This window comes from Crotalus tigris, unplaced genomic scaffold (genome assembly GCF_016545835.1).
Source record: "Crotalus tigris isolate CLP2741 ecotype Arizona unplaced genomic scaffold, ASM1654583v1 scf7180000017560.2302168, whole genome shotgun sequence".
Lineage (NCBI taxonomy): Eukaryota > Metazoa > Chordata > Lepidosauria > Squamata > Viperidae > Crotalus > Crotalus tigris.
Window position 1 is genome coordinate 1,852,660 of NW_024096474.1, and position 15,882 is coordinate 1,868,541.

Below are 15,882 nucleotides of genomic sequence, written 5' to 3' on the forward strand. Positions count from 1 at the left end.
ATAAAAGTTTAATATGGAAGTGTATATTAAAAACCCATTGTTGATTCTTGTTCTCCCAAACATCATGACAAAACATCATGAAGCCAGAAATATACATCTCCTGTGGTACTAAATTACCAAATTATTATCTGGTTTAAAATGAAATTTGGTGTGAAAAGAAATCAGAATAGCAGTTATATCTTTAATTTATTTAAATCCATTGTGACTGGAAATTAATGTACCTTTAGAGATTAATCAATCAAAACCAGAAAACCTTTCCTTAAGGTTGACATCTTTGCCTAAGAACTTTTAATTTTAAGGAAGGGCTTGAAGGAAGAAGTTTTTTTAAAAAAATAACTGGTTGCTTTAATTTCTGTTCTTGGTAAATTTGTAGAAAATATTACTAAATGTAAAGTAATTAAACACAACATTGCACATAAAATAACAAGTCTTCTTAAAGAACAAACTTTTTCTGCAAAATAAGTTACATTTGTTTTAAAGTTTTTTGCTAAGATCAGCAAGCATGTGAAAGTGGGGATCTGGTCAACTTAGTTCACTTCTTTCTAGACTTTGAAGGATTCGCTTACTAAAGATCCCTAAGGAAATTTAGCAATCTCAGAAGTGCAGAGATTCTCTTATGTTTAGATACTGTCCGAATATCACTGGAAGAAAAGAACCATATTAGCCCAAAACTACAGATCATAAGGGTTATTCTTTTAAAAATGTGTTAGTTGGGAAAGATGCTGCCAGATTCTTTCTGATAGTCTGAAGAACTGTAAACCATATGTGAACAACAGGGTCTTTAAAAACCATATTCAAACTAGTGCTTCTTAACATGTTAGAGGCAAGAAATAAGGCAGCCAATAATTTTGATGACAAAAATTGTTTAGAACAATAAGCAAAGGGTTCCAGAATACAGAAAAACAGAGTTGGAAGGGTCTTCTAGTCCAGTCTCCTACTCAAGGATACCCTATACTATTCCAGAAAAATGGCTGTCCAATCTCTTTTTAAAAACCTCCAGTCATGGAGCATCAAAACTTCTTGAGGCAAGTCAGTCAACTGATTAATAGTATATACAAATTAGAGGAACAAGAACTAAGATGGAATGTAAGTAAGGATAAAGGCTTTCACACTACAGCAAAACTTTCTAGAGTAGATCTTCTACAATTGATAGTGTCTGATCTGGTGATGGCTAATCAGAAAAAAAGATATTAGGTTTTGTGATAGATGACTTGATGCAGATGTTGACTGACAGTACGGCTACTATGCAAATGTTTTCACTTGTAGATAATTGCAAAATAAACCTATAATGAATTTTGTAACATTATATTTCTGTGATTCAACATTAATAGTCAACAGCTCTGGTTACACAATTTCCAAAATACAATGTCGAAATAGATCCAGGAAGGGGCAACTTAGTTGTTTAAACCTAGGTGGAATAACTATCAAAGGAAGAAAATAAATGGAGGAAAAAAGATTTCAGTACATAGTACAGATACAGAGAATCATGCATGTTGAAGAGAAATTGCATAGGATTATTTTTTTTTACTTAGCTCCTATAACACTAAAATCCAAACCATCCAATGAAACCAAATAGTTTCAGGACAGATAAAATAATTCTTCGTTTAGGTCATGGCTAAACAGTAAAATTGGATATCACAATACACAAGGATGGCCAACAATTTATATAAGTTACATAAATTTATGAACAATAGCACAGAAACCAAGTAGGCAGCTGGTCAAAGTGCTTTTATCCTATTTAGCATAGAAATAGTGTTCAGTCTTGTCTATCCCTCCTCCACTAGTCCCCAGAAGATAGTAAGCATATTTGCTGATCGGGCACTTGGGGACCTAAATAAAAATGTCTATTCTATGAATTAAAATATTTCTTTAATAATAATAATTTATTAAACTTATATTGCCCAACTCACAGATGCTGTTTTAGAGAAGAAAAACAAGTCTGAGGCACATTCCTTGCACAAGCATCTTCTGTAAGGGATGTGGATTAAAGCCTCTTTTGTCAGGGATAGTTAAAGCAGTCCTATTGATTGGTTCTGCTGAAATAGTGTTCTAAGGTAAACACACTGAATTAATTGGTGAAGCACTATAAATCCACAACATGATTCTATGCCAATTTCAGAAAAGAGAATGGATAATAGAAATGCCTGAAAACACAATTTTTCTTACTTTCACTCAGTAGTCAAAACAGAATCCTGCTGCTAACACAGATATTCCAATCCTGATCAATTTGTAATAATCTGATTTTAGGAAAATGAAGAGCAGCTGAAACCTTACCATCTATTTTTCTGATGAGGAGCCTGCCCCACTGAGCTCCACAGAACTTATTTTTAAATCATAGGTGTGCATGTGTGTGAGAGAAAATTACAAGTTATCATATCCATGGCTTAAATCTTACATCAATCATGAATTCGCTGAGTGATCATTCCCTTCTCTCTTCCATGCCCAATATATTTTGATGTGGGTCACATTTCCCATGCATGGATAGGAGCTAACGCTCCTCCTACATAATCCCAGCAACAATCTGACCTACGAGGCACAACCGTAGGCCAATATTATAAACTAGGGGGAGGGTTGCGCTTGGAAGAGCAACGTTTAGAGATGTCTAGATCTACAGCAACGCGAGTCCTTGCTACGACTGCACCCCCAGCCTCATCCCACGACCACCCCGCAGCCCTGCCCCTCCCAACAAACGGGAGTAGCAGCACCTTCCCCACCCGTCACGCGCCACTCACCATACGAAATCGTTGCTTTTGTCCTCGTAGGAATTCAGAAGGCCGTTGCAAAGAGGAGTCAGCAGCGGCCTCTTCCTGGTGCCACTGCCGCTGCTGGCTGCGCTACTGCCGCTCCCGACTCGAGTCCCCGCCAGGCGAGAAAGGCCCCCGCCGCAGGAGGATCCAGACACAGCGGCCGCCACCAACACGGGTCGCGAGGGGACCGCTGATGTGCCCGTCGCCATCGCGGTGCCCATCGCCATCGCGGTGCCCAAGCAGGCCGAGGTGGTGACCGAGGCGGTCGAGGAGGAGCCCGGAGGGGCCGCAGCACCCGGCCCGGCCGGAGGCTGCTGCGGCGATGGCCTGTTTCCGGACATTGCCGAGGCCTGCCTGGGCCAGCTACGGCGGCGAAAACGAGCCTTTCCTCCTCGCGAATCAACGCATCGCTTCCCCCCCACACACACACAAACACACACAGAGACCAACTGCGGGCAGAGAGGAACAATAAGGCTTCTACAGAAAAAATAAAAACTCTCACCATCGTCCCGCCTCAGGAAGCCAGTACGCCGAATCTGATTGGTTCCCAGACTCCCGCTGGCTGTCCTCCTCCCATCCGAAAGCGAAAGGGGCGGGGAAATGCCTCCCGCTTGTTGAACTTTAGCAACTCACATCCTGCACTTCGTAGGCGGGGCTAACAACGACGCATGTGCCACTGAAGTTCCTCCTTGTTTCCTCTATGTGGGGATACGCGCTTGCGCAACAAACTGTCAGACCGATTGAATCAGTGCGTTTGTAGGGTTCATCTTTCTTACCCGACAACGACGTGCGAGGAAGCGATGAACTGTCGTCGGCACCCTCCTCTATTTCCAAAGCCTAGGCCTACGTAGGCTCAGTTTGTGCGGCTGCAGCCTTCAGATATCCAGACACCTAAAATTTCCGATTATCAGTTGGGTTTGGCCTTCGTTCTATGGTCCCGTTCAACTATTGCCTTCATTACATGGAGAAGCATCAATTCCTGGGGGGGAGGGGTGGTTGGTTTTGTTTTGTTTTGTTTTTTCATAAAATGCCTTTGGGGCTCCTAAACAAGTTGGCACTTTTCCCCTTTGGTGATCAGTTAGATTTTTGTATATCTATTGGCAGAGCACCTGCCTTAACAAAACTCAGTTATTATCATATTGGCCAGGTTTTACAGTTTTAGTGTGCAAGATCCATTAACATTGCATTGTCTGCTGATTCTATGTCTGCCTTTTCTTGCAACAGCTGAAACCTTTGGTTTTAGCAAGAGGGAAACATAACTAAGGCGGAATACCAGGATATAGCCCGAATCTGCAAAGATGAAGTCAGGAAAGCTAAGGCTAAGAATGAACACAAACCTGCAACAAAAGTCAAAAATAATTTTTAAAAAGTTATTTCAACATATAAATAACAAGGAAACAGTCAAGGAAACAATCCACTAAAGAGAGAAGATAGCAAGAAAGTAATAGGCAGTAGAGAGAAGGCAGAGCTTCTTAACTCATTCTTTGCATCGGTCTTCACACAAAAAGAAATTATATATAAGGTCTTGCCTCAACCCAAGAAAGCAGAACTCTTGAAACAGGCATTGTTTCAAAAGGACCTTTTATTGAGAGAGTGATAGCAAGAGAGCAAAGCAAGATCTAAAGTTTTCCTGCACGAATTGCTACATTAAAATTTTCTTTTCACAAAACCCCATCCCAGAGTCCAACTGTCCAGTTCGTGTTCAGCCAATCCACAGTGCAAGTTGTTATGGGAACTGGAGCTGATAAGGGACGGTTCCCAGGCATTTCACCGGATCTCTCAACTGACTGGAGATAAGGCAGATGGCCCCTGGCATATTCCATTCCCCTTCTCACACCCAAAGAGATACATCAAAGTTGAGTAAGAACAATGCAGAGGAAGTACAGCCCAAAGCCCCCTCCCAGTGGCTACCAACCTTCCCCCTCCCACCATAATTGCAGAGCTCCAAAAAAGAAAGATTGATGAGGTTTCTGATAACCTACCGAAAACTAACTGTAAAAGACAGACTAGGGAAAAAAATTAAAATAAGAGAATGGTTAGAGAATACCTATCTCATCTTGACAAATATAAATTACTGGGACACGATGATTTACATCCCAGAGTTCTGAAGGAGCTGGCAGATGTTATTGCAGATCCATTGTTATCAAATCTTTCAAAAATCCTGGTTGGAAACTGGTCAAAGAGAGAAGCAACCTGGAACTAAGGAGAAATATCCTAACAGTGAGAACAACCAGTGGAACAGCTTGACTTCAGAATTGTGAGTGCTTCATCAGTGAAGGTTTTTAAGAAGAGACTGGACAGTCACTTATCTGAAATTGTATAGGATCTCCTGCTTGAGCAGGGGATTGGACTAGAAGACCTCCAAGGTCCCTTCGAACTCTTCTGGTAGATTGATAGTACTGTCTTCCTCAACTGGGAGTGAGTCATCTTTGCCTTCAGGGTCATCAGCTTCTTACAGCCAGATACATTTGGAATAATTCAGAGGCTATGAGCATCCATAGTGAAGGTTTTTTTACCCCTTCTATGAAAAGCTATGTATATGTGACCCTAAACTCAAAATAAAATTTGCAGGCCATACTGGTGGAGGATAAGAAATGGACAAACCTTTCAGAAGGAAGGGTTCTCACAGTGTCAAAACTTGTTCAGTCTATTGCATTCCTTCCTAAGAAGAACAGCCTTGTGGTCCAAAGATTAGGGGTTTGTGATGTTGAAATAGCAACTATTCGTCCACAACATGGGTGTCAAACTCAATCACATCATGTGATGTATACTGATTTTTTTTTTGCCTTTGCGGAGCCGTGGTAGGCATGGCCTGTATGGGACACATCCAGCCCATGGGCTGCCTGTTTGATACCCCTGCTCCACAACAATATTCACACTGCTGAGGTATTTTAATTGAAAGATCCAGTGATTGGCAGTTGACAGCCAATTGTGGTCAGTTTGATTTCAGCTGTTCAACTGTATCATGTCTATCCACCAGTGTTCTTAGTGAAAGGAGTTTTCCATGGCAGATGACATTCTTACATTCTGTTACCATTCTCTGGTTTATGATTTAGTGCAGCATTTTTTTTTCTGACTCCTCAGCTTTCTTGAAGTCTCAAAAAAAAAAAAAAAACATCCTCAAGTTTCTGTAGCACTACCCTTGAGATTGCTTCTCCTTTTCTCTTTTTCCTTTTTTTTGGGGGGGGGGGATCTTTTTTATGTTGTTTTAGTTCATTTCCCAGAAACTGCCTTTGTCTCTGCTTCCTGGCTGTTGTTGCTTCTCTTACTATTAAGACTTTTTTATTCCTAATATTTCTGTCATTATGCCATGTCCTATAATCTGAAAAAATAGAGAATAGGTCTTGATATTTTAGATATAATTTTCTATCAGCTATTTGAAAAGTATTATTGTGCATCCCTCCATTTCATCAATTTTTTTTAAGTCTGAATTATATTCAACTCTTTAAATTCTAAGAATTTGGAACCATGGTTTGGAAACAATGCTGATGTAGGCTAAAATTACATTTTGTCTTATTTGGTAGCACATCATCTGCACAGTCCCTCCCAAGACCTCATTGTGGGGGGAAATCTCCCTGGAGGATCTAACTCAGGTCAAATCACAGGCAAGGAAGGGTTGTCCGAATGCAGCGAGGTCCCAGGAGTTCCCAACTATCTTTATTCATCGTCTTCTGTTACACTTAAGCTAGTGTTAACAGTCAAAGAGATTTATTCCCCTTCCCCTTCCCAGTCAGCTGACACAGACTGAATGCAAATTCCTCATTTATTGGGAATTGATTTTGTTGTTGGACAGAAGATCACATAGTAGTGACACTTTCTTTTTATTTAAGAGACTGATGTAGACACCCATCTTATATACAAAATCCCTGGGTGGATCAGTGCATAACAATAAAATATAAAAACCAACAAAATGATAATAACCACAAACAGTACACCATATCGTACTGGCAAAACCATTCTCCCTCCACATCTTCTGGACTCATCCTACCCCAAGTATTAGTGGAAGAACCAGCTATTTACGGTGTCCTTATCATTCAATAAGGAGATGGAGGGAGGATGCTGGATCTCATAGAAAATCCTCTTGATCTAGTTTATAATCCACAGATATATTAAAAATGAATAAAATGTGAATAGGAAAAAAATCCCAGCTGAAATTAAACAAATATTATCTCAGCTGAGAGTAAAAAATGAAATGTCAGGTTGTTAATGTAAAAAAGGTTTATATATATATATAGTAAGGCTCATATAAAGGTAGTCCACAAAAAGCCACAAAGATACTTAAAATATTTAAAAATTTAAAAATATTGTAAAAAATATTGCAGTCTCTGATCATTTGTAATCCACAAAAGAGGGTAGAATGATAATTGCAGCCCAAGGCAATAAATTTACTATCAGGGCAATAAAGTTTATGGTCTAGGCAGTAAAGGTTTAAAATCTTCCGGTGACAGTTGTAACAACTTTCTAAAATGAACATTCAGTTTTTTCAGGAATATTCAATATCTATAAAATTTGTATTCAATTCATTCATGATTATTTAGTTAATACTGTAATACTTATAAATCCTTATAAACATAGGATTTATTGCAGGGGAGCACTTCTGATTTTGATTTATTCCTTTTCACCTTCAAAGCTTCCAACTTTCAAATCTGGTTTTTCAATGCCAGCTGCATGTATGTCCCTATATCATCTAAATATATGAAGCTTAGTTGATTCCAAACAAATAAAAGAATCAATAGTGAAGATCCATTTGAAATAGTCCAAAAGAGTACAGCAGATGCTGAAACTTAGCTGATACTGGACAAACCTTCTCCTTAAGAATCAGATGAAATACAGCATTTCCCTCAAGAGCAGGCCTGCAGATGTTCCTGGATTCCGGCTCTTGGGAGAAGGCCCATGAGCTAGGAATTTGGACTCCAAAAATACTGGAGGCCCACAGATTCTCCATTAGAGATGAAACAGTATTCACAGTGCTTCTCATCAAGATGTTTCAGAAATTCTTACTACAGGCATGACGAATAAATCTGTCTTGTTCCTTTCCTAAATGTGCCGAGCTAAGTGATCATGGCTTGTTTAAGATACGTGTTGAGTTCATGGGAAAGCTATTTCTAGACCTTCTGATCCATAAACTAACCTCTTACTTATAGAATGATATCTCATTTTGTTTATGTGTAGGGTAAATTTACATGGAACTGTGTTACACTAGTATGTATTGTTTAATAAAAAAATGCTTCCTCTTCATAACACATAGAAACAGGTGTGCATCTAAAAACTTTTGTCTTTGCTGACTGATCTATTTTCTAGACTAATGCTTAAATGCATTCAACTAGATCCTTGGTGACAGCTTTTGACATCTCACTTGGCTTGAGATTTCTTGATAGGCTATCATTGAAGACTATTTAATTTTGATAGTTGTGTTCCTCAATCATCCAACTCTCACTGGCCTAATTCCTAGTTCACAAGGATCCCTTTGTTTTAGTGAGTTGTGCTCTCTAGATTAGTTCAAGTGACAGCCTGTACATCATATGCAATCTTGGTCTATCCTTTGTTTGTCCTTGGTCTACCATTGTCTATCCATTCTTGGCATTTTGGCATAAACATAGTTGCTGTTTGGCCCTTCTTTCCTTTTCTTTCTCCATATCAATCTCTCCTTTTTTTCCTTTTTCCTTCCACTCTCTTTCTTTTCTCCTCTCACCCAACTTAAGGTATCATTTAGATAATCACAATTGTTGATGACAAATGTTCATTGGTTATGAAGCTCATGTTGAAATACCATAGTCCGTTAGGAAAACAGTATGTCACTCAGTCTAAAAAGGCCCAAGAAGTTCTGGAAAACCAAAATAGTAAATACTTGGTGATATGTTTCCAGTTTGTTCATTTGGTCATCTTGATGTTAATAACATTAGAAGCAGCAGAAATGAGAGAAAAGTCTACACTAAGATGGGATGTGATGTTTCAGGCCCTTCTTCATTTAAGGCTATCTCAAGCTACTCATTCACATATTGCTCGGATTCTTCTATGGATTCCTAGAGCCATTCCTCCAGATTGTTTCTGGCTTCTTCCAGTGATTCTCGTCTGAGTTTTTCAGAAATGTTTGTAGCGTGCTTGTATATCTTCTGGGTACAATAAAACCATGCTTTCTGGAACTTGCTATTTGAAGCCATCCATCCATCCTTTTTTTTTAGAGGAAGCAGATCCTACCCAAATCGCTCTCTCCTTCCTCTTTCCTCTCCTTTTCCTCTCTACCATGCTTGTTTTTGATTCCTTAGAGTATTTGACATCCTAGATTACTTTAATAGATGCTTCAAGCCATTCTTGACTGCCTAGATGGATGCTTCAGGTTCTTCCTCTTTGAAGCTATTTACAGATATTGTTGGTATGTTTCAGGACCTTTCCCAAGTTTTTCAGAGATTGTTGAAGCCATTTTTCAAGAAGTGGTATGGGTTCTTCAGAAAATGAAAAGCTATCTAAGGATCCTTGAAGCCATTGTAATATATTTTCCACGGGACCTTCAGAACATTGCTTCTTGAGGTTCTCTATTGATTTTTCAAACCATCCCTTTCTTAGAGTTCTTCTAATCTCTACCTTAGATTTCTGTAGACCCTGAATGGCTTTAATAGAAGCTTCAAGCCATTCCTGAATATCTAGATGTGGTGTTTTAGGTCCTTCCTCCTCAAGATTCTTTATAGATATTTCAAGCCATTTTTTGGCATCTTGTTTAGATGTTCCAGGACCTTCCTCTTGCAGGTTTTTCAAGGATTGTTGAAACCATTTTTCAAGAACTGGTCTAGGTTTTTCTGAAACCAAGAGGCTTTCTAAGGACCCTTGAAGCCATTCTAATATATTCACAAATCCTTCAGGACATTGGTTCTTGAGGTTTTCTATTGATTTTTCAAACCATCCCTTTCTTAGTCTTCCTCGAGACTCTGACTCAAACTTTTGTAGATGTTGAATGCCTATAATTGATGCTTCAATCCATTCCTGCACTTCTAAATCACATGTGTCTGGTCCTTCTTCTTGGAGGTGACTTATGGATACTTTCAACCAACCATTCACATCCTCCCTTTCAACCAACCATTCACATCCCTCTTGAAGGTTGATTAGGGATGCTTTTAGCCATTCTGCTAAGGTGTCTCTTGACAGTTTAGCAGAATCTTCTTTCAGGTTTTCCAGAGTTTGCTGAAGCCATCTCAGTATATTTTGCCTGGCTCCCTTGGATTTTTTGATTTTGAGGCTATCTACTGAAGCTTTAAGCCATTGCTCCTTTAGTTGATATTCCACCACTTGAGGCTTCATTTTTTCAAGAGCTTCTGAGTTGTCTTCTATAATGACTGCACTTGTTTGGCAGGCATTCACAAAGCCTCTTTTGTACTCTCTACTATTGGGTGATACCATCTGGTCTTTGTCCATCAATAATGTGCAGCAGCCCTTCCTCAGTTGCTTCTCTCTAGAAAAATCAGAAGGTTAGATGTGAATCTGGACCAAGAACAAAGCATTCTTAGTCAAAAAATAATGGGAACTGCTTTGATGTCAGGAAATCTCACTGTGAAAGTATATAAATATTGTTGGGCAGCGGGGGTTGGGGGTTGAAATATCTCTCCTGTACATACCTTCCCATTCACTTCCATGAGATTAACTCCTAGATTTGTATATGTAAAAGTGTAATGAACCATAATTCATTGATTTTTTTCTAAGTTAAAGGGAATTTAAGGTCTTTCCAAGATTTCTAAGCTAAGGAGAATTTAATATGAAAGTCTAGAACAGGAAGTCATGGTGGCTATCTAACAATTCCTCACCTGCACAGTCTTTCCTCATACGCTCTGCAGAGCAACTCTTTCTCATCAGTTAGTTCAAGATTTTTGAACACGAGCATCTCAGCCTTGATTCGGAGCTCTTCTTTTTCTGATAATAGTTTTGACATCACTGTTATCTTTCTGTAAATTATGACCAGAGACAAATTAGCCCTCTTAATTTTTTCCTTGAATTATTAAGCGTAACTACATTTTTAATTATTTTTATATTCCATTATACCTATTGCTATTGTCTTATTCACTAATACATAGATATAAAAGAATGGAATATTTCTTTTATCCATTATATCTGGGCTCAGGGCTTTAATAAATTTGAATTTGAAAGAAAACTTCAGGATTGCTATGTAAATATTCCTTACCTATAAAGTTCATCTTTAAGGTCATTATTTTCTCTTAGGAGCTCTGTTTTTTCTCCAGCGTATTTCAGAACCTTGCAGCTGAGACTCTGATTCTCTTGTCTGAGTTTGTCTAATTTTATAGACTCATCTGAACTATTTTTTCTGTAAAATATCAAGAGCAGAGGGAAATTAGCCCCCCTAGATTTTTTTATTTGAATCACAAAACTTGTTTAAAATTAAAACTAATTAAAATAACTGATATTTTGTTTGCTATAAAAATTCTTAAATTTTAATTAATTTAGTTTTTGCTATTTGTATTACAACAGCTAGCAAGCTCTTCTTCCAGGAGCAAATGCTGGAATTATTTACTGGGTACTTTGGAAATGCTCAGTAAAAATGATGAATCAGTAAGTCTATGCAGACTCTACCTCCATTATACTCTAAAGGGATTTGATTAGCTCCTTCAGCATTAAAGTTAAGATTGCTATATTTAAGAGTTTGACTAGTACAAGTTAATGCTTGTCCCTTCAGTATTTAGCATTTCATAATCCATTATTATCACCAAGGAATCTTCAGATCTTAAAAACATTTTTTCTTTTTTCTCTTATATACTAGAACAGGCACAAGCCAATTCAAAACAATTTTCAGAAGCAAAGTTTCTGATGTATACAGAATGATGGCTGCTGGCGTGATTGAAAAGCACAGTAGTAGGTAGGAGATAAAACCAAGGATCCCTAAATATATGTGATTGGGCCATGAAGATTCCCTGTGAAGAGATTTATGATATCTAATACCTATCTGGGACTCAGTGATCTCTTCTCTTGCTACTGCTTTAATCCAGGCATGTCAAACTCATGACGTCACGTGACGTTGTGCGATGTATTGCAACTTTTTCCCCATTGCCGGCAATGGGATGGGCGCAGTTTTGGCATGATGCATCTGGCCTGCGGGCCAGCTGTTTGACATGCCTGCTTTAATCAAACACAAAGTCTCTGGAAGTGAAAATCTTTAAAAAAACAAGGCCTCACTGAGATCAGAAAAAGGCACTAGACATGCTTGGAGAGCCAGAATGTTTGGAACAAGTTAAAAAGAATCAACTTTGCTTTTCCCTAACCTTTTTCCAGGCAACATAATTCATCCCAGAACATTGTATAAAGTACGTCCAGGGGAAGGAGCTAAGGAAAATTTAATATGAAATTCTGGAAGAGAAAGTCAGCTTTGCTATCTAAAAATTTCTCACCTGCTCAGCTTTTCTTCATACTCTGTGCAGAGTTCCTCTTTTTCTCTGGTCAATTGGAGATTTTCATTTATGAGCTCCTGAATTTTTAATTCAAGTGCCTCTTTTTCTGTCAAGAGTTTTGAAATTTCCATTGTCTTTCTGTAAATTATGAAAAACAGAGAAATTAGCCCCCTTAGGTTTTTTACTTGAATTATCAACCTTTTTCTTCAGTTAAAAATAAAAAAAATAAAAAAATACCTTCATGGGTTTGGGTGCGTGTATGTACATACAAAGGAAATAATGCTTTAACCATTTATTTTTATTTTTCTTATACATTCCATGAAAGGCATAAATCAATTCAAAATGATTTCTAGAAGCAAAATAAAGTTATGGATGTAGGATAAGGGGAAAGTTCTCATTTCTCACAAATGCCTAAGTGTCAACATATCCAACAAGTTGCTTCCTCGGTGATTAAGGCAGTACCTTGTTTATGAGGGAGCATGAGATAACAAGAGTATTAATACAATTGGCAGTCATTATGAGAGGTTCTGTTTAAAAAACAAATTCAACTGTTGCTATTCCTAGTTTATTTTGCAAGCTTTACTAGAACATAATTTTCATCACTTCCCTTCTGTTGTGAACAGAAAGTTGTCAAATTTACCAAAACACTCTTCAACATTCAAAGCATTGCCCTTCCCCATACTGCTTTCACTCCACTTCATTAATCCAGAATTGGCTTAATTCACAGTTTACATCAATCTGCAGCTAGCACAAATGTCCCTCCAATTATTTTCATTTGTGAGAAATGAACAATTGCCTTCCAGTGTTTTGTTCCTCCTTAATATGCTCGAAGATTTCAGCACTTATAATGGGGTGAGCTCCGAGCTCCGTTACTTGCCCCAGATCCTGCCCACCCAACAGTTCGAAAACATGCAAATGCAAGTAGATTAATAGGTACCACTTCAGTGAGAAGGTAACAGCATTCCATGCACCTTTGTTGTATAGCCATGCTGGCCACATGAACATGGAAATTGTCTTTGGACAATGCTGGCTCCCTCGGCCAAGAAATGAGATGAACACTGTGCTCTAGAGTCGGACATGACTAACAGGAAACCTTTACCTTTACTCTGGAGTAAATTCTCTACAGTTACAATTTCACTGAATGTGGTGTTCTTCTTACCCGACAACCAGACTGCATTGTAAGAAATGCCAAACTCTCTGAAATTCCATTGCTGATGTATGTATGTATGTATGTATGTATGTATGTATGTATGTATGTATACATTTATTTGTTTGTTTGTTTGTTTGATACAATGGTCAGTCCCATTGTCAATGTAGAAATTATGAATGTTGTGTTTAAAGTGTGAACTTAATAGGCTTAAGCTGTGATTATCTCATAATAAGTAACCACAAGATAAACTAGGTGAGCATTAAGAGTCAACACTGACTTGATGGCTGATAATCCATCAAGATAATAAATAGCAAATTGTTACTAAATATGTTTCAGAAGTCATTCTGGAGAGGATATCTAAAATGTTTGTGCACCACATAAAGGCATTTTCAACTATGCCAAAACTTACATATAACTCTGCTCCCTCGCTCTCTTCAGATCTATTTCCAGTCGTTGAGCTTTTGTCTGAAGAATCTGGAAAAGCCAAAATACATTACAAGTCAGGAATATATTTCTATATCAACCCACTCACTTCCCCACACTTTCCTCCCACTCACCCCAGGCTTCTTCACCCCTTATTATGACATGAAATATTTCTAGGTAATGCACATTCAAAAGATTCCTCAGATGCTAGATTGCTTACCTGATGGGAACGTATCTTGAAACTTAAATCATGGCCTGCTGGTTCCTCATGGCCCACATGCATCTTAATGTTTTCAGGATGCCTGGAAATCTGGCAGTTCTGTGAAGAATAAAAAACATAAAATGAATTGTGAATCAGATTTTTGCTTGATAAATTTTCCTTCATTAAGAACATTTCTTTAAGGAGATACAAGGAGAAGAATTACATGAATTTGTTTTCCATAAAGTAAATTCTCTGTGATGTCAGTGTAAAGAGGATATTAGTTTAATCTTCCTCTTTAGGAAAAGAGTCTGGAGTGTAGACAAGCATATTTGTGCATATTAAAATCCATGCATGTCAATATCTGCACTCACATGTCCAACTCCCAATTTATTGCTGTAGATATTCAATAGAGGAAATAAAGATTATTCATGCTGAGGTAGAAAAAGAAAGATCTAATTTTAGTTATTTTGTTTAGGAAATGTAAAACACAGTAGCTGACACAAAATATGAACCATCTAAATTTTATTTCACTGTTTTTAGTATTGTATGTGGCCACAGAAACATAATAAGGGGTGAAGAATTAGCATGAACTCTGATAATTAGCATGAACTCTGATAATTTCCATTCTTTATTAAAAATTACAAATAAAGTTAAAAAATTTAGTTTGTATTGAGTAGACATTTGTATGAATCTCATATAAGTAATAGAAATATAAGCCAAATGTATATACTGTAGAATATAAAATATACTGCACATGCATTACCAATTGTGAAAAAACATTTATTTTGAATTTATCTACATTTTCCCCATAAATTTATTCTAAGGTGAGCTTGAAATGTGAAATGTATAGCTATAAATCTGGGGGGGTTATTTTGATACAGCTCCTGTGATACCAGGCTGAATCTGCCATAACTAAAGATGAAGCAGGGATGAAAGCAGAAAGGGCAAAATGTCAGGAGTCTCATCCCAAACTTCCCTTCATGGAGGGAGGTAAGAAGGAAATGAGTTGTTAAGGAAGACAAAGGAAGTTAGGCTGAGCACATGGAAGACCCTCAACAAAGCAAGAACTTGGGCAATAAAAAGGGGTCCTGAAACCCATCAATTCCTTGAATAATCTTAGCAATGTCTAGTAACAAAAATATTGGGGAAGGGGCCATTCATTTTTTTAAAATGATGTACTTTCCATTTTAGCAGCAAGGATGAATTCGAGTTTATTTCTCAAGGAAATAAAGATAACCTAACCACAAGGAGAATACTGTATACTCCTTGTATACTGACTATAATTATACATTATATACCTCAGCGTGTCTCTGTTCTTCTGTGGTAGATGACAGAAGAGGAAGTCTAGAACTTTTTTCCTGCAATGACAAAATACCCTCTTTTAAAAAGACAAATTCACAGTGATTAAAAACACTTATTTTTCTAACAGCTTTTTATGACTTGGATTGATGTTAAACATAGTTTCTTCATCTTTAAATCTTAGATGCCAGCTGGCATCTAAACTTTGCACCCTTGTCTGGAAATTCACACTACCTGAATAAAAGAAGCTTTTGATATTCCTCTGCCTGTACTGATACCAGCATTTAATATAAAGTGTAGCTGCGGTCTCTGCTGGCATAATTTGTATTTTCCCTTTTCATACATTTTAGAGCCTGATGAGTTGGAGAAGTAAACAGCCTGCTAATTGTTTTGTGGCATTTTAGTCATCTCAGTCAATTTAATATCCATTTTCTTTCTCCGCAAGATTGGATCAAGAATCTTAAAGGGAATATCTAAAGCTCGTCTACCACTTTGGTTTTCAAATGTTCTCTTTAAATACTTGAAGTTCTTGAAATAAAGAATGAATTAAAAGGGATACAGTCTGGGATTAGTAGGCATGAGACATGTCTATGGAGATTCGCAGTCATCCAGGTCATGGTTGTCAGAACCGAAGAAGCTTCTTGGATGAGAATCTAAACAACTTCCGGGGTGGGG

At 37.8% G+C, this 15,882-nt stretch overlaps 2 protein-coding genes across 4 annotated transcripts in view; both read right to left on the bottom strand.

Annotated features, from left to right (window-relative positions):
• The window catches only part of COP1 (COP1 E3 ubiquitin ligase), a 171,340-nt gene extending 168,005 nt beyond the window's left edge, over nucleotides 1-3,335 (bottom strand). For 2 of the 3 annotated variants that reach the window (XM_039348656.1, XM_039348649.1), the window contains exon 1: nucleotides 2,733-3,242. In XM_039348656.1, coding sequence (XP_039204590.1) covers nucleotides 2,733-3,088 — 356 coding nt within the window. In that variant the 5' untranslated portion in view covers nucleotides 3,089-3,242. The other variant, XM_039348666.1, reaches the window with a different exon arrangement.
• Nucleotides 3,336-6,743: 3,408 nt separating this feature from the next.
• LOC120309999 (golgin IMH1-like) lies at nucleotides 6,744-15,292 on the bottom strand. Its single transcript, XM_039347829.1, has 8 exons — nucleotides 15,207-15,292; nucleotides 13,927-14,025; nucleotides 13,693-13,757; nucleotides 12,134-12,271; nucleotides 10,915-11,055; nucleotides 10,541-10,678; nucleotides 9,330-10,191; nucleotides 6,744-6,833 (listed from the first exon to the last, which is right to left on the bottom strand). Exons 2-8 carry the CDS (start codon nucleotides 13,987-13,989, stop codon nucleotides 6,744-6,746), a joined length of 1,497 nt encoding a protein of 498 aa, XP_039203763.1. The 5' UTR covers nucleotides 13,990-14,025; nucleotides 15,207-15,292.
• Between the last annotated feature and the right edge of the window lie 590 nt (nucleotides 15,293-15,882).

What these genes read in the sequence shown, in the direction of transcription:
- LOC120309999 (XM_039347829.1), bottom strand. Translation starts at nt 13,989, where the DNA reads ATGCATGTGGGCCATGAGGAACCAGCAGGCCATGATTTAAGTTTCAAG. An exon ending in GCGAGGGAGCAGAGTTATAT is followed by an intron (nt 12,272 to 13,692) that starts GTAAGTTTTGGC and finishes CATAATTTACAG; the next exon opens with AAAGACAATGGAAATTTCAA. An exon ending in TATGAGGAAAGACTGTGCAG is followed by an intron (nt 10,192 to 10,540) that starts GTGAGGAATTGT and finishes TGATTTTTCTAG; the next exon opens with AGAGAAGCAACTGAGGAAGG.